At 46.1% G+C, this 27,213-nt stretch overlaps 2 protein-coding genes across 2 annotated transcripts in view; one reads left to right on the top strand and one right to left on the bottom strand.

Moving 5' to 3' along the window:
- Nucleotides 1-22,561, top strand: part of LOC134341961 (zinc finger protein 850-like) — a 46,693-nt gene extending 24,132 nt beyond the window's left edge. The window contains exons 5-7 of the mRNA XM_063039913.1: nt 13,045-13,191; nt 13,925-14,021; nt 21,290-22,561. Coding sequence (XP_062895983.1) covers nt 13,045-13,191; nt 13,925-14,021; nt 21,290-22,180 — 1,135 coding nt within the window. The 3' untranslated portion in view covers nt 22,181-22,561. The remainder of the gene's footprint in view (nt 1-13,044; nt 13,192-13,924; nt 14,022-21,289) is intronic.
- LOC134341945 (oocyte zinc finger protein XlCOF6-like) lies at nt 7,157-15,412 on the bottom strand. Its single transcript, XM_063039898.1, is given in 3 exon segments — nt 7,157-7,980; nt 7,983-8,783; nt 15,268-15,412. Coding segments are annotated over 2 exon segments (1,041 nt in total). The 5' UTR covers nt 8,376-8,783; nt 15,268-15,412; the 3' UTR covers nt 7,157-7,332.
- Nucleotides 22,562-27,213: the final 4,652 nt, after the last annotated feature.

The raw sequence follows: 27,213 nt of genomic DNA on the forward strand, positions 1-27,213 counted from the left end.
TACCATCAAGTTCATCTACCAACTCTTCCCCATTTCTACCTCATGAGCATCATTTTCCAGTGGTCTAATATAAACACGTTTTTTTTTATCATGGTTTATATTATTGTCTAGTTTGCTCTCATATTTCACCTTTCCCCTTCACAGAGCTTTTTTCTTGGTTTCCTGTTGTTGGACTTTAAAAGCTACCCAATTATCAAACTTGCTGCTCACTTTTGCTACCTTATGTGCACTTTCCTTGACTTTCATACCGTCCTTAACTTCTTTTGTCAGCCACGGTAGCCTAGCCCCGCTGTCTGAGAACTAATTCCACAGGACATATCCAGTACATTATGAACCATTCTCAGAAACATCAGCCATTTCTGCTCTGGCGTCATCCCCACCAGGATCCTTCTCCAATCCACCTGGGGAATCGCCTCTCTCATGCCTCTGTAATCAGGAGTTCAAAGGACAGAATACACACCCTCCTCCATGTACATGGAGAGGTGGTGGAAAACCTAAAGTTCTTTGGAGTTACGTTGTCAAAACAGCTGACATGGACCACCAACACCTCGCTGCTTGTTAAAAAGGTGCAACAAAGACTCTTCTTCCTCAGAAAGCTGAAACAGGCCAAACTCCCACAAAAGCTGTCGCTTAACTTCTGCAGAAGCACAATTGAAACCATCCTGACCAACAGCGCCACAGTGTGGTATGCCAGCTCCACAGCCGCTGAGCGACGGGACCTGCATCGCGTGGTGAAGGCGGCCCAGCGACTTGTCAGGATGGAGCTCCCGGGACTGGACACCATCTATTCCAGCAGACTCAGGAGGAAAGCAATCAGCATAACCAGAGACACCACACACCCCGGCCACTGCCTGTTTGACCTGCTGCCGTCCTGCAAAAGGTTCAGGACACTAAAAGCCAGAACAAACAGACTGAGGAACAGCTTCTGTCCCAGAGCGGTGGCCTCCATCACACCACTCCCACAGAACAATGACTGAAACTGTCAGCACACACACATGCACACATTCTTGTGCATTACTGTGACATTCTGGTGCTGGTGTAATTTACTTTCTGTTACTTCTCTATTTAATATTGTTTTTCTATTACTGTCTTGTTTTTATCTACTGTTTATTTAATTGCCTGAGGGGAAGCCAAACAGAGTTTCATTGTACCGATGTATAATGACAATAAATATCATTCAATTCAATTCAATTCCCTTTATTCTATTGTGATACTACGCATCTGACCTATGCTTCTCCCTCACAAATTGCAGGAGGAATTCAATCATATTATGATCACTGCCTTCTAATGGTTCCTTTACATTAACCTCCCTAATAAGATCTGGGTTGTCACACGACACCCAATCTAAGATAGCAGTTCCCCGAGTAGGCTCAAACATCAGCTGCTCTGAAAAGCCATTTCATAAGCATTCAATACATTCCCTCTCTTGCGATCTCACACCAATCTGACTTTCTCAATCCTCCTGCAGATTGAAGTTACCTACTATAATTGTGTCTTTAAATTTATTACATAAGTGCCACACATTCAGGAGTATCTGGGGCAGAAGTGAGGATACACGCTTTTACCAAGGAGAGAAGGTGTTTTGGAAGCTGAAAGGCCTGAAGGTGGATAGGACTCCTGGACCAGAAGGTGAACACCCCAGGGTTCAGAAAGAGGTAGCTGAAGGGATTGTGAAGGCATTAGAGTCATAGAACACCACAATACAGGGAAATACCATTCGGCCAATCTCGTCTGTGCCAAAGCATTAATTGCCGAGTTCCAACAACTTCCACCTCCTCCTCGTACCCCATCCATTATTTATTTTTATACACACATTCTTTCTCTCACTCTCCTTCTTCTCCCTCTGTCCCTCTGACTATACCCCTTGCCCATCCTCTGGTTTTCCGCCCCTCCCCCTTTTCCTTCTCCCTGGGCCTCCTGTCCCATGATCCTGTCATATCCACTTTGCCACTCACCTGTCCAGCTCTTGGCTCCATCCCTCCCCCTCCTGTCTTCTCCTACATTTTGGATCTCCCCCTCCCCCTCCCACTTTGAAATGTCTTACTAACTCTTCCTTCAGTTAGTCCTGACGAAGGGTCTCGGCCTGAAAGGTCAACCGTACCTCTTCCTAGAGATGCTGCCTGGCCTGCTGCGTTCACCAGCAACTTTGATGTGTGTTGCTTGAATTTCCAGCATCTGCAGAATTCCTGTTGTAAGTGTGAGGTGGTTCATTTTGGTAGGTCAAATATGACAGCAGAATATAGCATTAATGGTAAGACTCTTAGCAGTGAGGAGGATCAGAGGGACCTTGGAGTCCGAGTCCATAGGACACTCAAAGCTGCTACGCAGGTTGACTCTGTGGTTAAGGCATAGTGTGCATTGGCCTCCTGTGGGACTGAGTTTAAGAGCCGAGAGGTAATGTTGCAGATATATAGGACTCTGGTCAGACCCCAGTTGGAATAATTTGCTAAATTCAGTTTGCCTCATTACAGGAAGGATGCGGAAACCATGGAGAGGGTGCAGAGCGGATATACAAGGATGTTGCCTGGATTGGGGAGCATGCCTTATGAGAATAGGTTGAGTGAACTCGGCCTTTTCTCCTTGGAGCGATGGAGGACGAGAGGTGACCTGATAGAGGTGTATAAGATGATGAGAGGCATTGATCATGTGAATAGTCAGAGGCTTTTTCCAGGGCTGAAATGGCTAATACGAGAGGGCATAGTTTTAAGGTGCTTGGGAGTAGGTACAGAGGAGATATCAGGGGTAAGTTTTTTACGCAGTGAGTAGTGAGTGTGTGGAATGGGCTGCCAGCGGTGGTGGTTGAGGTGGAAACAATAGGGTCTTTTAAGAGTCTCCTGGATAGGTACATGGAGCTTAGAAAACCGGAGGACGATAGGTAAGCCTAGGTAGTTCTAGGGTAAGAACATGTTCGGCTGAGCTTTGTGGGCCAAAGGCCCTGTATTGTGTTGTAGGTTTTCTATGTTTCTAAGGGGCTGCACGTGAGGCTGCTGAACAAGATCACAGCTCATGGAATTACAGGAAAGATGCTTGTATGGGTCAAAGATTGGCTGACTGACAAGGGAGAAAGAATCAGAATAATGTGGAGAATTCTGTTTTGCTGTCAGTAACTAATGGTGTTCCGTAGGGGTCAGTATTGAGACCACATCTTTTCATGTTAAATATGAATGATATGGATGACTGAATTGATACCTGGGTGATGAACTTTGCAGTTGATACAAAGATAGGTATGGGACAGATAGTTTAGAGCAAAGCGAGAGTCTGCAGAAGGACTTTGATAGGTTTGGAGAACAGACAACGAAGTAGCAGATGGAATACAGTGTATGCAAGTGTACGGTCATGTACAATTGGTAGAAAGAATAAAGATGGAGAGAAAAAAAATAAATGGGAGAAAATACAAAAATCAGAAATAGGTACTTGGGAGTCCTTGAGCAGGAGTCCCTGAAGGTTTGCTTGCAGATTGAGTTGATTAAGGATGACAGCTGTAATGTTAGCATATAAGAGCAAGGATGTGACACTGCAGCTTTATAATGTATTGGTCAGATTGCTGTTGGTGTATTGTGAGTAGTTTCCGACCCCTTATCTGAGAAAAAGATGTGCTCGTATTGGAGCGGGTCCGGAGAAGGTTCACAAGAATGATTCTAGGAATGAAAAGGTTAACGTATGACGAATGCTAGATGGCTTTGACCCTGTACTCACTGGTCTAGAAGAAAGAGAGGGGATCTCATTGAAACCTATCGAATATTGAAAGGCCTCGACAGAGTGGCTATGAAGAAGATGCACCCTACACTGTGTGAGTCTGGGACCAGAGGCCACGGCCTCAATGTATAGGGCATTCACTGACAGCAGAGAATTTCTGTTGTCAGGGAGTGGTTAATCTTTGGAATTCATTGCACGGAGCAGACGCCAAGTCACAGTGTATTTTCAATAGATGTTCAAGGATTAAGGGGAGTAGGCAGGAGAATGGGGTTGAGAGGGATAATGAATTGGACATGAAGGAATGGTGGAGCAGACTCGATTAACTGAGCAGCCTCTGTCTCATATCTCATGGCTCATGGTCTGAAGAAGAGGCTAGTGAGGTTGCATTAGGGTTAGGGTATTGTTAGGGTATCCACGCCTGGACTATTGTATTCAGTTTTGGTCGTTCTGTTGTAGGAGTGAGGACGTCAAGCTGGAATGAGTGCAGGGGAGATTTACGAGAATGCTGCCGGTACTCGAGGGACTGAGTTCTGGAGAGAGGCTGGGCAGGTTGGGACTTCACACCTTGAAGTGCAGGAGATTGAGTCTGACATGATGCAGGTGTTCCAAACCCTGAGTGTACAGAAATGGGGAACGTGCGCAGTCCTTTTCCCCGCTTTTGTGGAATCAACAACCAGAGGGCACCGGTTCAAAGTGAGAGAGGTTTGATTTAATAGGGATGCCAGGGGAAAATTATTAATCCACTCTCCCTACCGGTTCATGGTTTAACTAACTCGATGAGTCCACTTGCAGGTTAAAGGAGCAACACCTCATATTACATCCGGGTAGTTTACAACCCGATGGCATGAACATCGACATCTTTAACTTCTACCTCTTCCTTTTCTTTTCATCAACCCACACATCCGTCTCCTCCATTCTGTCTCCCCACTTCTCTCTTCTCCACGGCAGATCATCTCCCCCGGTTCCTCTTTTACTTCCTCTTTTCCCCATGGTCCGCTCTCCTATCCTAACAGATTCCTTCTTTTCAGCCCTTTGCATTTTCCACCTCCCACCTCACAGCGTCTCACTTCATCGCCCACCTCCCCCACCCACTCACCTTCACTCTGATCTGACTTCACCTATCATCTACCAGCTTGGACTCTTTCCACTCCCCGCACCATCTTATTCCCGCTTCTCCCAGTTCCAGTCCTGATGAAGGGTCTCGGCAGGAAATCTCTGTTTTGCTTTATCCCCCTCTATAGAAGCTACCTGACCTCCTGACTTCCTCCAACATCTTGTGTTTGTTACTCTGCATCTCCAACACCTGCAGAATCTCATCGGGACAGAGTGCAGAATGCAGAGACTACATCGGTCTCACTAATGTTGAGGAGGCCACACCTGGAAAACTGGAAACTGTCGATGACCCCAACAGACATGATGTTGAAAAGTTGCCTCATATGGAAGGACTGTTTGGGACCCTGATTGGTGGTGAGGAGAGTGGTTTGGGGCAGGTCTAGCACTTCATCCACTTGTAGAGTTGGCTTCCAGCCCCCTACACCTCTACTTATCGCTGTAAAGCTCTCCCTTTTGTGGACAACACTGCTGCTTGGTGGTGATTTGCCATAATAACAGGAGCCCCTGATTTGTGGACTCCATTGTCACCGGGTGGCACTCTGCCACAAAAACGCTGCAGACTGCTGAAATGTTTATTCAAGATTGTTTAATTCCATTTCCAGCAGACACATGTAAACAAGACTGAAATAACTATTACTCCGGCTCCAATGCAACACAACAGCACAATAGTAAAAACATATAACCACAGCTTATATACGGTGCATGGATTGATTGGATGTCCATAAAGTGACACTCGGCATAGGATATCTGCAAATAAGATGAGAGACAGGAAATTATAAAATAGAGGTGTTTGGTGGTGTGGAAGGGTGGGTTAGTTGGGTAGAGACATTTATCAGCCTTACTGCTTGGGGAAAGTAGCTGTCCCAGAGGCTGGCAGTCCGGGTGAGGATGCTGCATAGTCTACCCAGATGGGAGTGAGACAAACAGTCCATGAGTGGAGGTTGATTATGAAAATCAGGCTGGTGTTTGATCTCAAGAGAGGGAATTTGGAAAATACCAATGAGATGCCTTTTTGAACAGCTTGTAATTGTGCCCACTAGGGAAAAGTTAATTTTGGATTGGGTGTTGTGTAATGAACCAGATTTGATTACGAAGCTTATGGTAAAGGAAACGTGGACCTGGTGATCATAACATGTTAGAATTCACTCTGCACTTTGAGAGGGGAAAGGTACAAGAAGATGCATCATTATTAGTGGAGTGAGGGGAACTACGGAGGCATGGGAGAAGAGCTCACCAAAGTTGATTGGAAGGGGACACTAGCATGGATGATGGCAGAATAGTAATGTATCTTTTCCTGCCTCTCTAGCCTCAACCTGCCTCCGCCTTTCCACAGCCTCCATCTTTAATTTTTCTAACTTGTACGGGAGGCCAAGCTCACGAGGTTTACTTCCAGGAAACACCTCCAACTCCTCCACTTTAAACACACCCTCAGATACATAATGTTCAGCTATTATCCTCTGCATCTGTGACCTCCTCATTGTCAATTTCACCTTAGCAAGTTTTAACCTTTTAGCAATACTCAACAACTCAATCCTTCTGGTGTCCTTTAGTGCCTCAGAGGTTGATGCTTCCAGATGTTTATCAACATCCATTGCTGCTGATTTTCCACACACAAGTAAATCAAAAGGGATTTCCCCAATGAAATCAATAATTAATCAACACGCTTCCAAATCTGTTCATATCCTGGATGCAAGCCCAAATTTTGTTATGAACTCTAACGCTTTAGAAATGAGCCAGCCGCAATAGACTACACTTGGAGTCTGTTTTTGATGTTAAATCCGCTATCTTTATTAGTATCTACTAACAATATAGTAATTTAAGCAAGATAAACAAAAGTTAACAGTGTTATGTGTACGTGTGTAAATATAACTCCCAAACTATTGAGCTCAGGGGAAACAAGGCTTGGAGTCTTGAGATGGTGAACTATGAAAGTTCAGTTCAACAACAGAATAGGTGATGAGAGAGAGATATTTGTAATCCAGGGTAAATGTCCAGAGAAGGCAATTATGTCAAATTCCACAGTTTCCACAGTGGTAAAACGAAAGAACAGTCGCTGTAGATTTTATCCGTCGTTGTTCCAAATCCACATACAAATTATCACCGAAGGTGACTTGTCACAAGGGATATCGTCTTCAAGTGAATTTCCACACCACACCCAGGCAAGGGTTAACACATAAGTGGTCTTCACAGGATACCCCAAATCAGATCCACTCGTATGGATCAAACGAGGTAACAACCTCACATACGATGTTCGCTGAATCGATAATTAACCCACCCTTGTGGGCAGAGGAAAGTTCTAAACAGCGACCCTTGGCCAGTAGTTCCCTTGTTTCGATCCTTCCATTTATCCTCCTTCATCTCCGTCTGACTCTGAGTATCTGTGTCCTCGGTTAAAACTAAACAAGCTGTGAGCGATGTAAACAAGCTGCAAGTCAGACTGATTTCCATTCTTAATCTCTCTCTCTCTCTCTCTCTTAAAATGACAGTCCACAGCAAAAGAGATCTAGGGATTCATAACAATGGTCACTCCCCATTGTGAACTGACTGGTGTGCCAGTAGGTGGGATGACTGAGTGAATCCTTTCCCACATTCTGAGCTGGTGAATGGCTTCTCCCCAGTGTGAACTCGCTGATGTCTCTGTAGGTTGGATGACTGACTGAATCTCTTCCCACAGACTGAGCAGGTGAACGGTTTCTCCCCAGTGTGAACTCGCAGATGTGTCAGTAGGGTGGACGATTGAGTGAATCCTTTCCCACATTCTGAGCAGGTAAACGGCCACTCCCCAGTGTGAACTGACTGGTGTGCCAGTAGTTGGGATGACCGAGTGAATACTTTCCCACATTCTGAGCAGGTGAATGGCTTCTCCCCAGTGTGAACTCGCTGATGACTCTGTAGGGTGGATGAATCAGTGAATCTCTTCCCACAGACTGAGCAGGTGAACGGCTTCTCCCCTGTGTGAACTAACTGGTGTCTCTGTAGGTTGGATGAATCAGTGAATCTCTTCCCACAGACTGAGCAGGTGAACGGCTTCTCCCCAGTGTGAACTCGTTGATGTCTCTGCAGGGTGGATAACTGAGTGAATCCCTTCCCACATTCTGAGCAGGTGAATGGCTTCTCCCCAGTGTGAACTCGCTGATGAATCTGTAGTTTGGATGACTGAGTGAATCCCTGTTCCCACATTCTGAACAGGTGAACGGCTTCTCCCCAGTGTGAACTCGCTGATGACTCTGTACGGTGGATGAATCAGTGAATCTTTTCCCACAGACTGAGCAGGTGAACGGCTTCTCCCCAGTGTGAACTCGCTGATGTCTCTGTAGGTTGGATGAATCAGTGAATCTCCTCCCACAGACTGAGCAGGTGAATGGCTTCTGCCCAGTGTGAACTCGCTGATGACTCTGTAGTGTGGATAACCAAGTGAATCTCTTCCCACAGACTGAGCACGTGAATGGCTTCTCCCCAGTGTGAACTCGCTGATGTGCCATTAGGTTGGATGACTCAGTAAATTCCTTCCCACAGTCTGAGCAGGTGAACGGCCGCTCCCCGGTGTAAATACACTGGTGAGCCATTGTGTCAGATGACTGAGTGAATCCTTTCCCACAAATTCAGCAGATGACCAGCCTCTGCCCAGTGTGAACTGACTGGTGAGTCCACAGGTGGGAAGACCGACTGAATCCTTTCTCACACACAGAATAGATGAATGGCCTTGTCCCGGTGTGAACTTGCTGATGTACCTTCAGTTGAGATGACCGAGTAAATCCATTCCCACTGTCCGAGCACGTGATCGGCCTCTCCCCTGTGTAAAATAATGGGCGTGCCAATTGGTCAAATGAACGAGTGAATCCCTCCCCACTGTGTGGGCAGGAAGGATGGCCGATTGAATCCCTTGCTCCTTTTCTTAAATATCTAGACAGAGACGGCAAAACTGGCGTGTCGTGTCTGAGATTCCTGGAGACAAATTCCTTCTCGTTTTTAATCTGTAAAAAGAATAACAAAATCCATCAGTGGGAGTAGGACAACATTTCAGATGAGATTGCTTGAGTTGCCAAGGTTTGATCTGGTATCACGCTGTAACAGTGAGATTCAACCCAAGATGGACAGAGAAATCATCTTCTAACTGGGCACAGAGCTGGTATCTAGAGTGACCATCAAATTCTCTGATGCTCTTCCTGTCTCTATAAGAATGGGGCATTTCTGCCATCTCCAATCTGTGACCTGGCTCAGTTTGACTCTCTCCATTGGTATTATTCCCTGTTCCTGCTGAGCAGCATGGGTGCCTGGCCCCACAGTAACTGAAACAGTATCACGCAAATAGTCTTTCTTGTCATGCATTTGGGATTTTCTTTTACGTATGATTAACTTAAAGTGCCACAGTGTTTGCGCCATATAAAAAAATTCCTGCTGAGATGAATGGTTGGTCTGCATGGCTGTGAAAAGGACTTAAAGTGAATTTTTGTATTATTTCAGGTTCTTGGGCCATCTGGTTTGTGCTGAACTATTTAAACTGCCCACTCCCATACCCCTACCATCCAGGTACCTACACAAACCTCTTAAATGTTCAATGCACCACTTGTGCTCTTTGCTCATTCCACACCCGGATGATCGTCGGTGTGAAGAAGTTTCCCCTCATGCTCCCCTTAACATTTCACCTTTCCCCCTTAACCCATGGCCTCTGGTTGTAATCCCACCCCATCTCAGTGGTAAAATCCAGCTTGCATTTACCCTATCTATGTCCCTCATAATAGTGGTATACCTCCATCAAATCTCCCCTCAATCTTTTATGTTCCACGGAACAAAGTCCTGACCTGTTCAATCTTTCCTTATAACCCAAGTCCTACAGACCTGGCAACATCCTTGTGAATTTTCTCTGAACCTCTTTTACATCTTTCCTGTAGGTTGGTAACCAAAACTGCATGCAATATTCCAAATTAGGCTTCACCAGTGTCTTCTACAAGTCAACATAACATCCGTCTATTGTTGTCAGTACTCTAGTTCATGAAGGCCAATGGGCTGAAATCTTTCTTTCTGTCTCTATCTAACTGTGATACCACTTTCAGTGAATTAAGGACTTGTATTCCCAGGACCCTTTCTACTACAACACTCCTCCATGCCTGACCAGTCACTGTGAAAGACCTCCCTTGGAAGGTCAGACCAAAGTGCAATACCTCACACTTGTCTGCATTAAATTACATTTTCCATTTCTCAAACCATTTTCCCAGCTGGTCCAGATCGCACTGCAAACCATGATAGTCTTCCTCGCTGACGACTACACCACCAATCTTGGTGTCAGCTACAAATTTTCTGATCCAGTTAACCACCCTATCATCCAGATTACTGATATAGATGACAAACAATAACAGATACAGCACTGATCCCTGTGGTGCACCACTAGTCACAGGATGCGGTCAAGAGGCAGCCATCTGCTACCACACACTGGCTTCTCCCAAAGACAGTGTCTCATCCAATTTACTATCTCATCTTGAATGCTGAGTGACCAGACCTTCTTGATCCACCTCCCATATTCCACCTCTGTAATCTGTACAGGGTCTAGGAATTTGATGCTGCTTTGCCTCACCTCTATAGACTCTGTGTCCATCTCCTGAGCAAAAAATATCTCCCACATCTATTTTGTCTCCTCATATGGATTACCATTCTGATCTTGCAGAGGATTAATTTTTTTCCCTTGCAATCTTTTCACACTTAACATACCTGCAGAATCCATGAGGATTCTCCTTCACTTTGTCTGCTGGGGCAAACTCATGTCTGCTTTTATTTCTTTCATGAGTGTTCACTTGAATTTCCTGTATCTCATAGGTACCCCATTTGTTCCAATCTGCCTGTACCTGGTATGCACCTCCTTTTTATTGATCTGGGAGATGAAAGCCAAAGGGGTGATAGAGCTGCATGGTGTGGGGTGGGGTTGGGGGGAGGGTTAAACTAAAGTGGCAGGGGGAATGGGAGCCTGAATAACAGAACAGATAGTGCAGGGTTTGCGGTGACAGTTGTTGTTCAGTCCTCAGACAAAGTCAGGAATGAAAAAGTTGAGCATGGTGCAGTGAATATGCTCAATCCTGTATATTTCAATACAAGGAGCAGCATAGGAAAGGCGGATGTGTTCAGGGCATGGATCAACACCTGGAATTAAGACACTAGGATCTGGCAACTGTGGAGTGGGACAGGCTGCTTTATGGCAAAGGTGTGCTTGGTAAATTGAGGCCTTCAAAGTGAAATTTTGAAAGTACAAAGCGGGTATGTGCTTGTCAGAATAAAAGGTAAAGATAGAAACTGTAGGGAACCTTAGATTTCAAGAGATATTGAGACCCTGGTGAAGCACAAAATAGAGTTGCATAATAGGGATAGGCAGGCAGGTTGTTATGGAGTATAAGAAATGCAAGAGAACACATAAGAAATAAATCAGGAGGGCTAAAAGAAGGCATGAGATTCCCCTTGCAGAAAAGATGAAGGATAATCCTCAGGGATTCTGGAGATAGATTAAAAGCAAAAAGATTGCAAGGCACGAAGTTGGTCCTCTGGAAGACCGGAATGGCAATCCATGTCTGGAACCAAAGCAGATGGGGGAGATCTTAAATATTTTTTTCATCTCTATTTACTCAGATGGAGACAGTGTCAATGAGAGTGTGGAAAAGTGGCATTAAAATCATGGACCCTGTACAGATTAAAGAAGAGGGTGGATAAATCTCCAGGGCATGACAAGGTGCTCCCTCGGTCCCCATGGGAGGCAAGTGCAGAAATCGTCGGGGCCCCAGCAGAGATAATTAATTCATCCTTAGTGACGGGTGAGTTATCAGAGGATTGTAGGATAGCCAAAGTTATTTCACTGTTCAACATAGAACATAGAAATCTACAGCATATTCCAGGCCATTCAGCCCACAATGTTGTGCCAACCGTGAAACTTACTCTGGAAACTGCCTAGAATTTCCCTAGCACATAGACCTCTATGTTTCTAAGCTCCATGTACCTATCTAAGAGGCTGTTAAAAGACCCTATAGTATCTGCCTCGTCCATAACTGCTGGCAGTGCATTCCACGCACCCACCACTCTGTGTAAAAAAACTTACCCCTGCCTTCCCCTCAGTATCTATTTCCAAGCAGCTTAAAACTATGCCCCTCGTGTTAGCCATTTCAGCCCTGGGAAAAGCCTCTGGCTATCCACATGATCAATGCCCCTCATCATCTTATCCACCTAAAAAAAGGCTTTGTTGGAAGTAGGCAAAATTATGAGGGTATAGATAGGGTAAATGCAAGCAGCTTTTTCCACTGATGTTGGGTGGGGCGACAACCAGAGGTCATGGGTAAGTGACTTCCCCATTTATACAACAAATACAATACAGCACAATACAGGCCCTTCGGCCCACAATGCTGTGCCGAACATCACTTACTTCAGAAATTCCCGAGAGTTCCCCATAGCCCTGTATTTTTCTACGCACCATGTACCTATCCAGGAGCCTCTTAAAAGACCCTATTGTATCCGGCTTCATCACAGCTACCAGCAGCCCATTCCACGCACTCACCACTGTGTAAAAAACCTACCCCTTGTGGTGATATCACGTGTCAGGACGTGACTGGACAGAGTTCCTAACATGAGCAGAAATGAAGAATGATGGAGAAGCATGGCAGTGTAAGACATGGTTTTGCTGCTGTTAAATAAAAGTTCAATTCTGCCAGAATATGGTTTGTTATTAGTAACCCACGGTATGTATAAAGAACACAACACCCCTGACATCTCCCTCGTACCTGCTTCCAAGCACCTTAAAACTGTGCCCTCTCTGCAGATTTTATCTTGTTTGTGACTGGAGGCAAAACAAAGGTGATTTTTCACAACAGCTGATGTAAAAGATTTTGTTCCCTTTCTCCGAGTTCCCGATCCTTGCATTTAGACAGCTGGAGCTCAGCTCTGTCTGAGAGATCCATCGGTTCCCATTCCCTCACCAGCCGGAAGCTCCCCGGGGCCCGTGTACGGATGGTGGGGCTGAGAGAGAGGGAAGAGAGCAGGACTGTCCCGGGATTGCGGGTCACGGAGTCCGGAGCTCACAGCAACTACCCGAAGTCGGTGTTGAAAACGCCCGCCCGGTGAGACCCCCAACCCGGAGATCCCTTCTTACCTCAACCGATCATCCGGGGCCTTTAGTGCACCGCGCGCTGGTGAGCTCGAGCTTGGTCGGTTTAACGGCTGGGCTACTAATCACGTGACCAGCCCCTCCCACACCGCTGTCAACAGAGGATTCATGCGCTACGCTATTCCTATTGGTGAGAAGCGATGTCAATCACTGCTTCCAACCAATAGAGGAGCCAGGCCAGCCGAGAGGGCGTTACCTCCGCTGACACCGTCTCCCGAACTTTCCGTCACGGCGGGACAACCGTCAAAGTAAATGTCCGCTTTCTGATTTATTTCCATTTCCCTCCGAGGGAAGTTGGGGCGTTTGTGAAGCGTCTCCTGCGGCCGGAGTCTGATGTGCAAGCGGGGCCAACGGTCCGGGCAAAGTGACAATTATTTGTGTTTTGTTGAGACTGTACCTGGAATATGGTGTAAAATCCCGCTCCCCACACTGACACGGGTTACACAGACCAAAGAACAAACTGCCAGAGGAACTCAGTGGGTCGGGCAGCATCTGTGGTGGGAAATGGACCGTCAACATTTCGGGCCGAGACCCTCCCTCTGGACTGAGAGTGGACGGGAAATAGTCAGAGAAAAGAGGTGAGGGGTGGGGATGGGGCAAGAGCTGGGGAGTGAGAGGTGGATCCAGGTGAGGGGGGAGGTGGGAAGGTGGAAATAGTGACGGGGGTGGGAGGTGAGTGGTTGGGGCAACACGGGGCTGCAGAAGATGGAAATTAATTCCATAGAGGATTAACAAAGAGGTTAGAGAGTATTTGTTATAGAGATTGCAATGAAGATTCACCAGACTGATCCCTGGAGTGGTGTGGTCATCATATGAAGAAAGGCAGGAGGATACACGTTGATATGGAGTATATTGTTTATGGGAGCCGCTTTCTGTGTTAAAACAGCTGCTGAATTTTCTATACACACAAAAAAAACTGAGCTATGGACATGGAACTGGTGCTTGCAGAAACTTTTAATGGCACCGTGATTACCCATAAAGCCCTGCGATACAAAGTTCGCCATCGCCCAAGCACCGACCAAATGCGCAGGCGTCAGCGTTTGACGTTTCCGAATATCACGCATGCGCGCAATACACGGTAAGCTTAAGGAGATCGGCTGCAGGGAGACTGTTGCGGGGTGGGGTATCAACACCGACTTCGGCACAGCATTGTGGCTGAGGGGCCTATGTTCTGCTGTAGTTTTTCTATGTTTCTAATTTCTATTCACATTCCTCCTGCCTCACTGGACAGGAGCACTGAAACATCAAGTGAGAAACAGCCGGAAGTGGCCATTCAGCCCCTCTAACCATCAACAGAATGGGGGCTGCTCTCCCATCTCAGCCACATGTTTCTGCCCGATCCTCAATTCCTCGATCCCTCCGGTCTCCACACATCTGCCGGCCTCTGTTTTATGTGAGGACGATCACTGAGTCTTCACCACCCTCTGTGGTGGGGATTTACAGACATTCACCACCCTCAGAGTAGAGATATTTCCCCTCATCTCAGTCCCGGACAGTCCACCCCCTTTTTCAGAGACTGGGATCCCTGGTTCAACCGGTAATGATGTTGTGCATTTCAATTTGTTCACCTCTCAGTCCTCGATTCTCTAAATGAAAGGGTTATCGCATTTGATCTTTCTTCATATGATGACCCCACCACTCCAGGGATCAGTCTGGTGAATCTTCATTGCACTCTCTATAACAAATACTCTCTAACCTCTTTGTTAATCCTCTATGGAATTAATTTCTATCTTCTCCAGCCCTGTGTTGCCCCAACCACTCACCTCCCACCCCCGTCACTATTTCCACCTTCCCACCTCCCCACCTCCCCCTCACCTGGATCCACCTCTCACTCCCCAGCTCTTGCCCCATCCCCACCCCTCACCTCTTTTCTCTGACTATTTCTCGTCCACTCTCAGTCCAGAGGGAGAGTCTCGGCCCGAAATGTTGACGGTCCATTTCCCTCCACAGATGCTGCCCGACCCACTGAGTTCCTCCGGCAGTTTGTTCTTTGGTCTGTATGACCCGTGTTAGTGTGGGGAGCGGGATTTTACACCATATTCCAGGTACAGTCTCAACAAAACACAAATAATTGTCACTTTACCCGGACCATTGGCCCGCTTGCAGGGCAACAGTCTGACGGTGTTTGCCCCCCAATGTGGTGAATCCCTCTGCTCGCCACCACCGTGGGCTCAGACATTTCCACAGATGAGCCCCTCCTGTCCCCACCGGGACAAACATCCTGTCCGCCCCCTCTCTCACCGTCTTCATCCTTTCAATAAAATCCCCCTCTCCCTCCCCGGGGAACCGGCATCAAACCGACGGGCCGAGCGGTCTCCTCCTACCTCTCAGCGACACATCAGACTCCGGCCGCAGGAGACGCTTCACAAACGCCCCAACTTCCCTCGGAGGGAAATGGAAATAAATCAGAAAGCGGACATTTACTTTGACGGTTGTCCCGCCGTGACGGAAAGTTCGGGAAACGGAGTCAGCGGGGGTAACACCCTCTCGGCTGTTTCGCCTCTGCTATTGGTTGGAAGCAGTGATTGACATCGCTTCGCGCCAATGGGAATGGCGTAGCGCATGAAACCTCTGTTGACAGCAGTGGGGGAGGGGATGGTCACGTGATTAGTAGCCCAGCCGTTAAACCGACCAAGCTCGAGCTCACCAGCGCGCGGTGCACTAAAGGCCCCGGATGATCGGTTGAGGTAAGAAGGGATCTCCGGGTTGGGGGTCTCACCGGGCGGGCGTTTTCAACACCGACTTCGGGTAGTTGCTGTGAGCTCCGGACTCCGTGACCCGCAATCCCGGGACAGTCCTGCTCTCTTCCCTCTCTCTCAGCCCCACCATCCGTACACGGGCCCCGGGGAGCTTCCGGCTGATGAGGGAATGGGAACCGATGGATCTCTCAGACAGAGCTGAGCTCCAGCTGTCTAAATGCAAGGATCGGGAACTCGGAGAAAGGGAACAAAATCTTTTACATCAGCTGTTGAGAAAATCACCTTTGTTCTGCCTCCAGTCACAAACAAGAGAAAATCTGCAGATGCTGGAAATCCAAGCAACACACACAAATTGCTGGAGGAACTCAGCATTAGTACTCTTTTCCATAGATGCTGCCTGGCCTGCTGAGTTCCTCCAGCATTTTGTGTCTGTTGCTTGTTCTACCCCCTCCTGTTCTGGACTTTTCTACCCGTGAGAATATGTTTTGACCCACTCTCTCTGGGTACATAATGATATCAAACACCTTTGCCCTGGGCAACAAGTAGCTTTCACATCACAAATGTGCCAGACTCCAATGAGACAGACTACTGCCCTTCCCTTCATATTCATTGGCATTGCCATCACTGAGTTCACCACCATCAGTCACCTGGGGGAGGGTTCAGGGGAAATATTTATGTACAATACAGAAACTGGTGTTACCTGTGTGTATTGTGGCGATGCAAAAGTTGCTGGAGAATTTGCAAGTGGGAAGAAGTGGAGTGATATTTGAAAATCTGACTTTTTATAGCATCATTTAGCAAGCAAATCAGATATGGACAGTGTGCAAATGCTCCAGTGAGAAAATCCTTCATTACTTGCTACAGACCTGTTACATACGTTGTGTGAGACTGCAGATCAAAATTATTACTGACAGTGATTTGCTAGCTGTTAAAATGAGTACCTATTTATATAAAATTCAGTGTGCACATGTTGTGTCACCACTTTAAGGAGTTGGGGCTTTAAATGGATGAATTCTGTATCATCCGGGAGTCGGAGGGGGTGAGATAAAGAGAGGTGAGTTACACCCAAGGTGCAGGACACAGGAAACTGGGTGAGAGTCTGGAAGGGGAATGAGGTTAAATAGCCATCGCAGAGTACTCTTGTGGCCATCCCCCACAACAACAGGTAGGCCATAGATAGGGTGCAGAGGAGATTTATAAGGACTTTGCCTCGACTGGGGAGCATGCCTTATGAGAATAGGTTGAGTGAACTCGGCCTTTTTTCCTTGTAGTGACGGAGTATGAGAGGTGACCTGATAGAGGTGTAGGAGATAATGAGAGGCATTGATCACGTGAATAGTCTGAGGCTTTTTCCCAGGGCTGAAATGGCTAGCAAGAGAGGGCATAGGTTTAAGGTGCTTGGAAGTAAATACAGAGGAGATGTCAGGGATAAGTTATTCATGCAGAGAGTGGTAAGTGCGTGGAATGGGCTGCCGGCGGCAGTGGAGGAGGTGGAAACAATAACATATTTTAAGAGACTCCTGGATGGGTACATGGAGCTTAGAAAAGTAGAGGGCTATGGGTAAGCCTAGGTAGTTCTAAGGTAGGGACATGTTTGGCACAGCTTTGTGGGCCGAAGAGCCTGTTTTGTGCTGTAGGTTTTTAATGTTCTATGCATTCTACCACTTTAGAAACTGTTGCGGGGGGGGGGGAGATTATGTGACAGAGGAAAGTCAAAGGGGTGATAGGGGATTTGCTAGTTAGGGGAACAGAACTAGAAGGGGACTGATATCCCAGTGTTAAGGCTTGCTTGTGCTAGTGTGGTGGGTTGGTGGGGGGGGGGGCGCTGTTAAACTAAAGTTGTAGAGGGGATGGGAGCCAGAATGCCAGATAATAGAGAGGGTGAATTGAATTGAATTTCTTACTTACATCCTTCACATGCATGAGGAGTAAAAATCTTTACATCTCCGTCTAAATGTGCAGTTTATAGTCATTTATAATAGAACAGGACAGTCAGTAGAACATAGAAACACAGTTGTATCAGCATGAATTAAGCAGTGTGATGGCCTAATGGAAGAAGCTTGTTGGTCCTGGCTTTTACGCTGAGGTACCGTTTCCCGGATGGTAGCAGCTTGGAACAGTTTGTGGTTCCGGTGAGTAGGGTCCCCAATGGTCCTCCGGGCCCCTTTTACACACCTGTCCCTGTAAACGTCCTGAACCATGGGCAGTTCACAACTACAGATGTGCTGGACTGTCCGCACCACCCTCTGCAAAGTCTGTGATTAAGGGAAGTACAGTTCCCATACCAGGCACTGATGCAGCCAGTCAGGATGCTCTCAATTGTGACCATGTAGAAAGTTCTTAGGATTTGGGACCAATACCAAACTTCTTCAACCGTCTGACGTGAAGGAGGCACTGTTGTGCCTTTTTCACCACACAGCTGGTGTGTACAGACCACATGAGATCCTCGGTGATGTGTATGTTGAGGAATTTAAAGCTTTTCACCCTCTCAACCCCAGATCCATTGGTGTAAATAGGGGTTAGCCTGTCTCCATTCCTTCTGTAGTCCATAATCAGCTCGTTTGTTTTTGTGACAATGAGGGAGAGGTTGTTTTCTTGACACCAGGCAAATGCTGTTCAGACCTCAGGGCATGGAATTGTGATCTTGTTGTCATGACTGGGACTTGTTTGCACCCAACAATCTGAGGAATTTGGAGGAACAAATTAGCAAGAGAGATCGCAGACTATGCTAATGCTTGATATAGCAAGCGATTTTAAATTTCCATAGATTGACGTGACTCCTGTATGTAAAAGGACTAGATGGGGTAGAGTTTGTCAAATGTGCCATTAATCAGCACGTAGAATTCCCAGCATAGAAATGTGCAATAAGCTATTAGAAAATAATCCAGGGCTAGTGACAGAATATTAGTGTTTGGGAACACTTTGCATCTCGTGATCATAATGCCATGAGATTCCAAGTTAACATGGAAAAAGACAGGACTGAACCATGAGTCGAGATTCTAAATTGGAGAAAGGTCAATTCTGATGGTATCAGAATGGATCTGACAAGTGTGGACAGGCTGTTTTCTGGCAAAGGAGTACTTGGTAAGTGGGAGTTCTTCAGAAGTGAAGTCTTGAGGGTGTAGAGTTTGTATGTGCCTGTCAAAATAAAAGTTGAAAGGGAACTGGTGCAGGGAACCTTGGTTTTCAAGAGATATTGAGGCCCCGGATATTTTGTTCCTCCAAATGCCTCAGACTGTTGGGTGCTACAAAGACTCATTAGTGACTACAATATCATAATTCCACACCCTGAACTCATCTGACATCTTTTTTAGTCATCTTCTGTTGCTTTCTAAAAGCTTCCCAATAGATTTTGCTCTTTTGTTTGCCCTCTCTTTGCTTTTTATGTTGGCTTTGGCTTCTCATTTCATCCATGGTTATGTCCTCCTGCCTTTCTAATGCTTCCACTTCTTTGGGATGTATCGATCACTCAGCTCCCGAATTGCTCCCAGAAACTCCAGCCATTTGCTGCTCCATCATCATTCCTACCAGTTTCCCCTCCCAATCAAGTTTGGCCAGTTCAGTACAGAAACATGCCCACTCTGGACGATCAGAATGGTAATCTGTATGAGGAGACAAAATATATGGGGGAGATTTTAAATATTATTTTTGCATCCACATTTACTCAGGAGATGGACACAGAGTCTATAGAAGTGAAGCAAAATGGCATCAACTTCATGGACCCTGTACAGATTACAGAGGTGGAGGTGTTTGCTGTCTGAAGGCAAATTAGCGTGGATAAATCCCCAGGGCCTGACAAGTTGTTCCTTGGGACCCTGAGGAAGACAAGTGCAGAAATTGTCGGGGCCCAAGCACAGATATTTAAATAATCCTTAGTGATTGGTGAGGTACTGGAGGATTGGAGGACAGCCAATGTTGTTCTGCTGTTCAAGAAAGGCTCTAAAAATAAACTAGGAAATTGCATGTCAGTGAGGTTGACATCAGTAGTGGGAAAGTCATTGGAACTTATGTGCAGAAACCAGATATATAAGTATTTGGATAGATGTGGACTGATTAAGGATAGGCAGCATGGCTTCGTGCATGCTAGGTCATGTCTAACCAATCTTACAGAGTCTCTCGAGGAAGTTATCAGGAAAGTGGATGAAGGCAAGGCAGTGGATGTTGTCTACATGGACTTTAGCAAGGCACTTGACAAAGTCTCATATGGGAGGCTGGTCAAGAAGGTTCAGTCACTCAAAACATTCAAGATGAGATAGTAAATTGGATGAGACACTGACTTTGGGAGAAGCTGGAGTGTGGTAGCAGATGGTTGCCTGTCTGACTGGAGGCCTGTGACTAGTGGTTTGCCACGGAGATTGGTGCTGGATCTGTTGTTGTTTGTCATCTAGATCAGTAATCTGCATGACAGTGTGGTTAACTGGATCAGCAGATTTCTGGATGACACTAAGATTGGGGGTGTAGTGGACAGTGAGGAAGAACATAATGTCTTGCAGTCTGATCTGGACCAGCTGGAGAAATGCAAAATGGAATTTAATGGAGACAAGTGCGAGGTGTTGCATTTTGGTGGGACCAAGGTCTTACACAGTGAATGGTCGGGCACTGAGGATTGCTGTAGAAGAAAGGGATCTGGGAATACATGTCCATAATTCACTGAAAGTGGTGTCACAGTTAAATAGGGACGGAAAGCAAGATATTGGCATATTGGCCTTCATGAACCAAAGTACTGAGTACAGGAGATGACTTTGTTGACTTTTTACAAGACATTGGTGAGGCCTAATTTGGAGTATTGTGTGCAGTTTTATCACCTACCTACAGGAAAGATGCAAAAGAGGTTGAAAGAGTTCAGAGAAAATTCACAAGGATGTTGCCAGGTCTGGAGGACTTGGGTTATAGGGAAAGTTTGAACAGGACAGGGCTTTATTCCTTGGAATGTAGAAGATCGAGGGGAGATTTGATGGAGGTGTGCCAAAATTATGAGGGTTATAGATGGGGTAAATGCAAGCTGGCTTTTTCCACTGAGATTTGGTGGGATTACAACCAGAGGCCATGGATTAAGGGTGAACGGTGGAACATGAGGGGAAACTTTTTCACACAGACAGTCATCCAGGTGTGGAATGAGCAGACAGCCCAACTGGTGCATGCGAGCTCAATTTCAACATTGAAGAGGTTTGTATCGGTACCTGGATGGTAGGGGTACAGGGGTAGACAGTTCAAATAGTTCTACACAAACTAGATGGGCCAAAGAGCCTGTTTCTGTGTTGTACTTTTCTATGACTGTGTGATAAGAACATGAAATAATACTAATATTCATCTAATTCATTTTAACAGCTGTGCGGACCAACCATTCATCTGGGCAGAAGATGTTTTCATGGCTTTAAGACTGTGGCACTTTAAATTGACAGTAGCTAAAAGAAAATCCCAGCTGTATGTCAACAAAGGGGGGAACCCATTCATCTGCTCAGACAGTGGGAATGGATTCAGTCGGTCATCTCAACTGAAGGTACATCAGCCAGTTCACACTGGGACAAGGCCATTCCCCTGTTCTGTGTGTGAGAAGGGATTCAGTCGGTCTTCCCACCTGTGGACATACCGGTCAGTTCACATCGAGCAGAGGTTGGTCATCTGCTGAATTTGTGGGGAAGGATTCACTCAGTTATCTGACCTAATGGCTCACCAGCGAGTTCACATCGGGGAGCGGCCGTTCACCTGCTCAGACTGTGGGAAAGGATTCACTGTGTCATCTCAGTTACTGAGACACCAGTCAGTTCACACCGGGGAGTGGCCATTCACCTGCTCAGTGTGTGGGAAGGGATTCACTCAGTCATGTAACCTGAAGATACACCAGCGAGTTCACACTGGAGAGAGGCCATTCACCTGCTCAGACTGTGGGAAGGGATTCACTTGCTCATTTAATCTTAAGGTACATCAGCGAGTTCACACTGGGGAGAGGCCATTCACCTGTTCAGACTGTGGGAAGGAATTCACTCAGTCATCTCAACTGATGGTACATCGGCGAGTTCACACTGGAGAGAGGCCGTTCACCTGCTCAGACTGTGGGAAGGGATTCACTGAGTCATATCAACTGAAGGTACATCAGCGAGTTCACTCTGGGGAGAGGCCGTTCACCTGTTCAGACTGTGGGACGGGATTCACTCAGTCATCTCAACTGAAGGTACATCAGCGAATTCACACTGGGATGAGGCCGTTCACCTGCTCAGTCTGTGGGGAGGGTTTCACAAAGTCATCTGCTGTACTGAGACACCAGTCAGTTCACACTGGGGAGAGGCCATTCACCTGCTCCGTGTGTGGGAAGGGATTCATAGAGTCATTTGAACTGAAGGTACATCAGCGAGTTCACACTGGGGAGAGGCCATTCACCTGCTCAGACTGTGGGAAGGGATTCATTCAGTCATCTCATCTGAAGGCACATCAGCGAGTTCACACCGGGGAGAGACCGTTCACCTGCTCAGACTGTGGGAAGGGCTTCACTTGCTCACCTCATCTACTAAGACACCAGTCAGTTCACATCAGGGAGTGACCATTCACTGGCTCAGTCTGTGGGAAGGGTTTCAATTGGTCATTTCACCTGCTGACACACAAGGAAATGGCCGTTCACCTGCTCTGTCCGTGGGAAGGGATTCATTCAATCATCTCAACTGAAGGAACATCAGCGTGTCCACACTGGGGAGAGGCAGATCACCTACTGTGAATGTGGTGAAGGATTTGTGGTGGACATGGACTGTGCCTTTAAATAAGAGAGAGAGAAAAACTGTCTACAGTACTGCTGCCTGCTTCTTGGTTGCCATGGTGAGAGATAGGCAGAGTTATGTGATGGACAGTTCGATGTTCACAGTTGCTTCTTGGTTGCCATGGTGAGAGAGAGGCGGAGTTATGTGATGGACAGTTCGATGTTCACAGTTGCTTCGCAGCGTGTTTATTTAAACAAGGTCAGATGACTCTCCCAGAGACACACAGTGGGACACCGGTTACAGCGACCAGTCAGTGAAAGGAGGCCAGTGACAGAGGAGTCATTGGGTGGGACTTTCGAGTGCCCACAAGTGTGGGTTGAGGATCGATCAGAGGAATCGATCAGTAGCTGTCACGGTGTGTGGAAGGGCTGACCCTGTGAAGGCTACCGGTGTGTCTACCCTTGCCTCGAAGACGGTCCCCTTAGTGATAAGCTGCGTTTGGCTAACTCGAGAGTGGATTTGGAGCCTGATAAACTGTTTACTCGTTGTTCTCCTGGTGTGGTTTTCACCTTGGATTACAAATACCCTCTCTCACACACCAATTCCGTGGATTGAACTGAACTTCCTTACATTACCATCGTAAGACTTTAACTCTTGCCACCCAAGCTTTAACGAGTTTGGGAAGTATATTTATACACATATATATGCGTAAAACTGCTAATTTTTGATTTACCTGGTTTAAGTTACTATATTAAATAGTTACTAATAAATAGTGGTTTTTAATATCAAAAGCAGACTCCAGTTGTGCTCTATTGCTGCTGGTTCATTTAGACCATTGTGTGTACATAATAGTAACATAGAAACATAGAAAATAGGTGCAGGAGTAGGCCATTCAGCCTTTCGAGCCTGCACCGCCATTCAGTATGATCATGGCTGATCATCCAACACAGAACCCTGTACCAGCCTTCCCTCCATTCCCCCGATCCCTTTAGCCACAAGGGCCATATCTAACTCCCTCTTAAATATAGCCAATGAACTGGCCTCAACTGTTTCCTGTGGCAGAGAATTCCACAGATTCACCACTCTCTGTGTGAAGAAGTTTTTCCTAATCTCGGTCCTAAAAGGCTTCCCCTTTATCCTCAAACTGTGACGCCTCGTTCTGGACTTCCCCAACATCAGAAACAATCTTCCTGCAATCTTCCTAGATTCATTCAGTTGTCTATCCTTATGACACACTACCAGGTTCACACTGGAGAGAGGCTGTTCACCTGCTGTGAATGTGGGAAGCAATTCACTCAGTCATCTAACCTTATGTAACTCTCCCTTCGGCTAGCAGCTTAATACAGGGGGTGACACGCCCCAGCCCGGTCAAACTTAAGAAATCTCGTTTGGGTGGATGCTGCGCAATGTGTCCCCTGTTACAAATCAGTACCCCAAAATAACAAACAGTACGTAATGTGATAAAACAATTGAGCTTCATAATTCTTACTTTGAGTATAGGGTTAGTGAAGTAAACAAATAAAAGAAAAAGGGCCCACTCTCTCCCTTCGCGTCTTCTCATCTCTCCCCAGCAAAAGACCACAAAAATCTCTCTTCCAGACACACAAGAAAGAACATTTCTGTCATTGGATACCCTTCCCTCCAAAACATTGTTATCTCTAGTCATAACCTAAACATTGCTGCTACAGAGAAACTATTACCTCAGCAGTGAAACAGTGTAGAGAGGCCATTCCATGAGCAGTGAAACCTTACAGCATGTTACACTTGTGACACACTACCGGGTTCACACTGAGGAGAAAGTTTCATTAAGCTGCATGCTGGATATTTGTCCATCACTGTTGCTGAATGCAATTTTGAGAGTGACTGTCGGTGGTGAACTCTGCAATTATTGCTGCTGCTCACCACACCCAGTTCTGCACCCTGGTCACTGGGCATGGGAGGAGTTTCTTCTGCTGCACGTTAACCTTTAATGGAACTGGGGTTTAATATTCTGTATCCGAGACAAATAAATCAGTTTATTTTAAACTCTGTCTCCAGTACTTAGTGAATTTATAACACAACTAGTGTACAGTAGAGAGTCAACTCAGGCTGACTGGACACTGCCAGTGATTCAGTTCCATGACAGTCCTTTTAAATCCTCCCCTGTCATTCACCTCTCACTCTCCCTGTGATGATAGGTTCCAAGCAGTTACCACTCTGTGGTTTTTTTTTTATTAAATACAATTGTGAACAATAGCCAGATCAGAAATGCTGATCAAGTCAACTAGTTCCCAAAGAGAGCTCTGATAGGCCAATCAGAAGGTTCACTGCTGCTCAGCGATAGAATATAAAAAAAATCATATGTACAGGTAAGAGAAATTAAAAATAGTAGAAATACTGGAGTCATGATGATCATGATGAAATCTGCTGGAGAGAGACATTTATACACATGCTGCCCTCTATAATTCAAAGAGATTGAAGGATAAGGTTACAGGGTGACAGAATGTAACAGGAGCACTTGGAACTAAAAACTAATCCCTACCGGGAGAAAACAGCACCTGTTCTTTCTGCACTGTTCTCCAGCAGTTTAAGGACTAAGTCCAGCCGGAAGATAACTCACAAGTGCTCTTGAAAGTCAAGTATTAACCCTACTTGCCAACAACCAAGCATTGCCATCCTGGTCCCCTTCATGATAGCTTATGAAGAAGCATATGACTTCCCTCCCAGAGATGATAGGTGTTTGTGCACTCGACTCTTGAAGGCTTGCACCCCATCGTCGCAGATGTTTCCAACCACAGCATCTGGAAGGCTGTTCCAAATTCTGATAGCACAGTGAAGGAAGCTTCTATCCGGTGTGTGGCTTCTCGCATCAGGCATAGAAACAGCCTGTGCAGGCATAGACAAACTTGATCGTCTGGTACGCCGTCTCTCATTAGATGAAGGCAGCATGGCGTGAGGGTCTGCAGGGCTGTGGCTGGTGGGCATTTTGTATATTCTGCATTGTGCATTTTCATCTACACCTATAATCCTGGGAGCCTTTCTCTGAATGGAATCAAGCTGGCTGAGGCCACTCTGTGAGGCATTCATCCATGATACTTTGTACCTGGGCTTTGTAAACCGTGGCTCTGCCCTCTTTGTCTAATTTGGATGCTACATTCCACAGAGCTCCAAGCCTTTGTCCAGCCATGTATGAAATAGTGGAAACGTGTTTATCCCATACCAACGTGCTGTCAATATTGACACCAAGCATTTTGCAGTTCCCAAACTACAGGTCGGGGTTAGATGGATTTCTCTTCCTAGACATCACCATTGCCTTGCAGTTAGTAGGCTCAAAAGTGTCATTCCAGTCGTCTGCCCAGGCTTTCATCCTGTCAAGATCCCTATTCAGGCCTGTTGTCACTGTATTACTCTCTCCTGCTCCAATTGAAGAGGCTTCCCTTGAATTCTCTGCAGATGGAGCAGGGTCAGAAACCAGAGGTGGGTCTGCACAGGGCAGAGTTTGGGGCTCTGGATGATGGTCGGGGTAAGAATGTATGATGAGGAGAAGGGAATCAGCAGCGGGGCGTGGCAATGAATGACAGAGTAGCAACATTTGGAAGCTGACTGGCAGAGAAAGTCTTTCGGTTTTCTGACTGATGACACAAACAATACCCATGGTGATGTGCTCCACTGATTGAGGAACATCTGTTGGTTGGGAATGGTTTTATCTGTAGAGGGAGTTGTTCCATCTTGTATTGATTATCACATAATTGTTAATATTTTGACTGTAAAACTGGATCAGGCTTGAATTTATGGTGCCTTTATGATGTGATAGAGGGCATTCATGAGTTTGTATTTTAAAGCAAGATTTTAGTGAATGATATATGCCACTTGATTGTACCTTTGTAAGTAATCAGTTTGAGTTAAACTGCTACAGGATTGTGTCTGGTTTCTCTTGGCATTTTCTGCACTTACTGCTTAATGAAATATAAGCATCTTAATGAAGAATTCCACCATATTATGGTCACTCTTACCCAAGGGGCCTCTCACGATAAGATTAATAATTAACCCTTCCTCATTGCTCAAAACCCAGTCTAGAATAGCCTGCTCTCTAGTTGGTTCCTCGACATGTTGGTTCAGAAAAAAACATCCCACATACATTCCAAGAAATTCTCTTCCTCAGCACCTTTACCAATTTGGTTCACCCAATCTACATGTAGATTGAAGTCACCCATTATAACTGCTGTTCCTTTATTGCACACATTTCTAATTTCCTGTTTAATGCCATCCCCGGCCTCACTACTACTGTTACGTGGCCTGTACACAACTCCCACCAGCGTTTTCTGCCCCTTGGTGTTACGCAGCTCTACCCATATCGATTCCACATCTCCCCGGCTTATGTCCTTCCTTTCTATTGCGTTAATCTCCTCTTTAACCAGCAACGCCACCCCACCTCCCCTTCCTCCATGTCTATCCCTCCTGAATATTGAATAACCCTGAATGTTGAGCTCCCATCCTTGGTCACCCTGGAGCCATGTCTCTGTGATCCCAACTATATCATAATCATTAATAACAATCTGCACTTTCAATTCATCCACCTTGTTACGAATGCTCCTTGCGTTGACACACAAAGCCTTCAGGCGCTCTTTTACAACTCTCTTAGCCCTTATACAATTATGTTGAAAAGTGACAATCTCTTGAAATCAGTATTTATAACTGCCACAAATTCCTAGAACCATTGACAGCGAAAATTACAGAACAATCAGTCTTATAAGTCACATAGTAAAGATTTTGTTGAGAATTGTTCTGAGTTGAATTAAAAACAAGACAGAAAATTCCAAACTGCAATATGGGTTTACTGAGGATAGAGGAAATAGGAACACAATTTTCATACTATGAATGCTTTCCAAAAGGGCAATTGAAT

Source organism: Mobula hypostoma, unplaced genomic scaffold, assembly GCF_963921235.1.
Source record: "Mobula hypostoma unplaced genomic scaffold, sMobHyp1.1 scaffold_42, whole genome shotgun sequence".
Lineage (NCBI taxonomy): Eukaryota > Metazoa > Chordata > Chondrichthyes > Myliobatiformes > Myliobatidae > Mobula > Mobula hypostoma.